The 5082-nt window shown below is 35.0% G+C and overlaps 1 protein-coding gene across 2 annotated transcripts; it reads right to left on the bottom strand.

Annotated features, from left to right (window-relative positions):
- Positions 1-563: 563 nt before the first annotated feature.
- On the bottom strand, positions 564-5052 carry LOC131790583 (uncharacterized protein C6orf62 homolog). Of its 2 annotated transcripts, XM_059107801.2 has the most exons (7): positions 4616-5052; positions 3379-3465; positions 2748-2837; positions 2390-2515; positions 2079-2213; positions 1388-1447; positions 564-898 (listed from the first exon to the last, which is right to left on the bottom strand). In XM_059107801.2, exons 1-7 carry the CDS (start codon positions 4742-4744, stop codon positions 833-835), a joined length of 693 nt encoding a protein of 230 aa, XP_058963784.1. In that variant the 5' UTR covers positions 4745-5052; the 3' UTR covers positions 564-832. The 2 variants fall into 2 exon arrangements, with proteins under 2 accessions (XP_058963784.1, XP_066018227.1); XM_066162130.1 differs by lacking the exon at positions 2079-2213.
- Positions 5053-5082: the final 30 nt, after the last annotated feature.

Below are 5082 nucleotides of genomic sequence, written 5' to 3'. Positions count from 1 at the left end.
TGTTTACTCAAGGAAATTCAAAACAAAAGTGCTAATTAAACGACGCATTGAGCATGAATGCTAATGTTTGTTTGAACTAATGGACACAGTCCAACCAATAAAATTATTATATTAATCCAGGAGTACAATCGCGCTGTCGCTCTGTGAGGCGTGACGTCTTCAAATAAATTTCTGGTTGTTATTTTAAACAAAATGACGCGGAGGCTAACAAAGTTATTATTGCGTAACTCTGGATAATTTACAATTTCGAAAAGTGCAAATATTCAATACTTTTTTTTTTTTATAAATTGTTCTCTTGGGAATCTGATTGATAAGTTTCTTTGACACGAACAAAGATTTTAAAACATCTCGATTTTTTTTCAAACCAAGGTAGTTTATGGAAGAAAATATTCTCTTGGATTCAAATTACACTGCTCCTTGGTTTGAGTATGTTAACTAACGTGCCCTCCAATTTCAGCCATGTGCGCTTGTTTTGTGCAGAATATCTTGAGCAGTGCAATACTAGGGAATCACCCTAAGCCATACCGCATCATTAATTCACACAAACAAATAAACACTTTGAACTTGTTCATGAGGGAGACTTTATTTCCCACTTCAACATCAACTGCATCACTCCGAAAGCAAATACAAAATACACTGGCAAGAAGGCTTTAAAAAAACAAAACCAAGTCAGCTTGGTTAGCACAGGAAAGCAGAATAGAAGATACTGCAGATACAGCTAGACATGAAACAAAAGGTTACGGGGCTGAAGTTTACTTATAGTTGTGTTTTCACAAGGTCAGTTCAAATTTTGCATCACAGTATTGAGGAAAAAAAGCTATAGCGAAAAATCTTAATCAGGCTTAAAAGGTGCCAAGACATCATCTCTGAGTTCACTTCCCCAGTGGGTCAATTGATCCTAGAAGACAAGCACACAAGAAGTAAATAAATAAAAAATGAACTCAACATTTGCACCCCTAAAACCCTTAAACAGAGGCATGGAGTTTATGCCTCAGAAATGTATTTCTTTTGGGCTGACTCTGCATGCAGCAAAAATTAGTACAATTCTATCCAGGCTGATATCAACTGACCAACAAACCCATATTGCCCATATTTCCTACTTTGAGCGACTTCCTTAATTGCTTTGGCCCTTTTCTTGGCCAGTATTCTGGCATTTTGATCCCACACTTGGTCAATTGTGAAAATGTCATCTTTAATTTTCCTATCACAATGACACACTCTTTCACTATGTATCTTCAGAGAAAACAAAGTTTTGTCACTGTTTATTTTTTTGAAGCACACATGAAAAATTCCTAATGTCCAATTCAGCTTGTCTAGAATGAATGTTCAAATTAACTGTTCTCTCTTAGAAAAAAGTGTTTCAAAACAAAATTCTATATATCTTTACTTGTGGAATATGAAGACAAAAACTTGACATCTTGAATACTCCAACTTTACTCTTTTCAGTCTATTAAAATAAAAAAGAGAAAATACCCCTGGTACACAGAAAATATTTAACAATTACAGGAGTAAAACACATTGTAATGATTCAAGAATTTTCACCCACACTCACACTTGGTTTTGGTCCTTCATGTAACCAAATATATCAAGCAAAAACTGAGGAATTATCAAGTTGGAATATTCCGAAGTGATGTTTCCTGATGCAAATCTTGCATGCCATTCATGAAAGTCTTTTTGTGTTTGAAATTTTTTGTAGTAAGCAGTACCAAATGAGAGACTAAATCTTTTTGTTGATAACACTTGTAGCTTAGAAAAATAACAAGTCTTGCACAATAACTGCTTTTTTTTTCAGAGAGAGCTGTTTGGAAGCTTTTTATGTTGCTGGCTGCAAAAATGTTTAAGGGAAGTTGACATAAGATCTTCTTTTGGCTAAAATATGGTAATATATATTTGTTCAAAGACAAATCAGATATCTGCATCAAAAAGCTTACAATTTTCCTCAAGCTTTGCTTGTAATAAATTCATTGTCCATATTTTAAGTGAAAATGCAAAAACAATTTTTCTACGAGACTACATCTACTCTAACAATACTGACAAAAGTACACTACTTCCATGGAACATACTGTAATAACCTATACCTGCCAATGATGTTTGTCAACAAAAAGAAACAATGATTGCGATGGATTGCTAAGGATCAAACCAGTGTGCTCTTTTCGGGTCAAAAGTCGTAGCAACTGTTTCTCGTAGTCATGGTTTTCAAATTCAAACTTTCCCTAGAGATAACAGCCAAACAAACCTAACATCAATTCAGTTGTGCGTGAGGAGAGTAAAAAATGTTGCAAATTACAAATAAATCTACATTAGAAACAGTAATATTCAGGGGGGGTCTTCACTTACATTTGTACTCCCACCCTATCCTTACATTTTGGATAATATTACAAAACTTCACCTGAATGAGTCTATATTCAGAATTTTCCTCCCCTTTCCATCGTGAAAACAGCAGACATACTATCTTGTCAATGTCATTGCGAGGCCACAAAAAGAAATCAATTTCCTGCACACATCCAATGACATCCTAGGAAATGATCAAAAGATAAGTATGGTACAAAGGGTTACAAGCTTTTTGTTTATTCCATAATTCTATAAAAAATCCAATCTGTGCAAAGCTTCATTTTTAAGGACAATTTAAGTTTCCGTTGGGACAAATGTGTATCCCACAAATGAATTTAGGAAGTTGGATAGAATGCACCTATTAAAATTAATTAACAAGGCCTAGCTAACACACAGTCTAACTTAGAGTTTCATACTTTTCTTAAACACTGATATCTTGGAGCATGAAGTTGAACAATGTCTTTCTCCAACAGCTGTTGTGAGCTCTCAAGGGAATACACCTCTTCCTTCAAAAGAAAATATATTATCTACTTGTAAAACTCTTACAATTATCTTTGCATTTAAATAGGAAGCTTCAAGCTGGTATTTTCTCTGTCTGCTATGGAGGTTACTAGCTCTTCACTCTTAAACCAGATAGGGGCTGCTGTGTAATTTAAGTTGACCCTTTAACTCTGATGAGTGACTAAGATAGAATTTCTCTATACATTAACAACAGAAAAATTAATAAATGAGAATAAAGAAAAAATTTAATTTAGGAGATTATTAGTTTAACTAACATCATAAGAATTGTAAGCAAACAGTTAGGAGAATTACTCATATGGTCTTGGGAGTGGAAGGGTTAAATACAGTACGACGCAGCTCCCAGAGAACAAAAGACCATTCTAATGACTGATCTATCAGACTATAATAATTATATATATGTACAATTTATGTGTGAGAACTTAACTAAACTGTCACTCTTAGAAACCAGGGCAAATGGCAAATTTAACTGTTGTACTCATTTCCTATCCCTCATCAGCACTAGCATAAACAAACATTTATTTTCACCTTGACACCTTTTAAGATGCTGTCTTCATAGTTATTTGTCATCACTGGGATCACCTCTGCCACTTCAAACAATGCAGACTTCTTCTTCTGCAACAAATAACATTGACTAATTTTAAGAGGACTAGTGCTTTCACATGTGCATTTCTTTCAGTGGGTGGGTACTTGCATCAACAGCCCCGGTTGTTTGAAGATCGGATAATGCTATCCACTGGATAAATCTCTATCCAGTTGATAACGCTATACATTTTGCTATCACTTATCTGCTGGATAGTGATTTATCTGTCGGATAGAATTGTCCACTGTTTACACAACTGGACCCAGGATGGTAAAGAGTCCAACTACTGTAGCTAATAAGTTGGTAAAAACACTAGGAAGTTAAGAGCAATCAAACAATATGAAAACAAAATCCTAAAATCCATAAACACTTTGGTTTTGGGGGAGTTGAGGTTTTGGAAGATGGGAAGAAAAACAAAAGGCGTGTTTTACTTACAGCTGTAAAGATAATTATTGCTTTATCATTCTAACTATGCAGAAAGTGTTCCACTACATCAATGTTTAGATAAAAACCATGAGGTGATCAACAGTTCTGAAGGGAATACAGCAATATGTGCTGATAAACCCCTTCCAGTAATTAAAGGTACAATTTTGAGGAAAGTGACCTCAAGAGAAATATTACTTTAAAATGGGCAGGTATTGTTTGAGAGATCGAGGGTGAGAGTTCTTGACTCCTGGCTCTGAGGAGCAATCAACAGGAGTAGAAAGGATATACATTTGAGCCCTATTAAATCCTGACTTTTTATTCCTTTATTTATTCTGAGGTTCACTTTTTTATGTCAATTTAAAGTGAGAATCACTCATACTGAATATAGACTTATCACATTTGTAATCAAAATACTCACATCTGTATACTATAGCAATAACAATTCTAGTATGATCGTTTCATAAATCATAAAAAAATTACACTATTCATTTTGATTAGTGTTTTGTGCTCCAATGTTTTCGTTAGATCAAATTTTATTTAACATTATTACAGACTAATTTTCAAACTTTGTGATAACCAACAACATTCGAACTTGTAATCTCAATAGAAGATAACTATTAAACCACAAAACAGTACGAATAACTTAATGTATATGAAGAGTGTAATAGAAACCTTTTTTACGACGTTGAAATTGCGTGAATTGTTAATAAAATCCACTTATTTATTACTATATCTGCCACTTAATAATTTGCTTACCTTATCTTTAAAAACCACTGCAAAGTACATTTTGAAGTCAAATTGCTCGGCCAAAGATTCCCGTTTTCGTCGCAGTTGCGATCGCAACCGGTTGAGCGTTGCTGATTTCCTGGAGGCAGGGTCAGCCATTCGAGAACAAGGATTGTATAACCGAGAGAAACTTACGGTTGTGGCCGAAAAAAAACTTCTGTCGGCTGACAGTGTAGGTTAGCTAGCTGTAGGAAGCACAGTTGGTAGTTGACTGGCTATATTCCTAAGAAAAACTGCGACAATTTAGCCTTAGATGTTTCGGAGCTATTTTATACTGTCTTGAGTTTTCATTTTCGGCATTTTGATGGTCCTCACAGCGCCTCGATGTCCTAATATTCATGAAAAGTTCTGTTCTATCTGCCGTCTGTCCTGTCTTCTCACGGCGAAAAATATGGCATCCCGTGACGTCGAGGCCTCGTTTTGAGTTTGCTATTCGA

Source organism: Pocillopora verrucosa, chromosome 2 (assembly GCF_036669915.1).
Source record: "Pocillopora verrucosa isolate sample1 chromosome 2, ASM3666991v2, whole genome shotgun sequence".
Lineage (NCBI taxonomy): Eukaryota > Metazoa > Cnidaria > Anthozoa > Scleractinia > Pocilloporidae > Pocillopora > Pocillopora verrucosa.
Note: the sequence above shows the minus strand (reverse complement) of the source record. Positions and strands in the feature narration are given on the sequence as shown.

Bases quoted from the DNA above. Each gene is read 5' to 3' on its own strand.
- LOC131790583 (XM_059107801.2), bottom strand. From the start codon at position 4,744: ATGGCTGACCCTGCCTCCAGGAAATCAGCAACGCTCAACCGGTTGCGA. The intron at 1,448-2,078 runs GTATAGGTTATT...TTATTTTAATAG, and splicing joins TTGACAAACATCATTGGCAG to ACTGAAAAGAGTAAAGTTGG. The intron at 899-1,387 runs GTAAAGATATAT...CTTGTCTTCTAG, and splicing joins TTTGTCTTCATATTCCACAA to GATCAATTGACCCACTGGGG.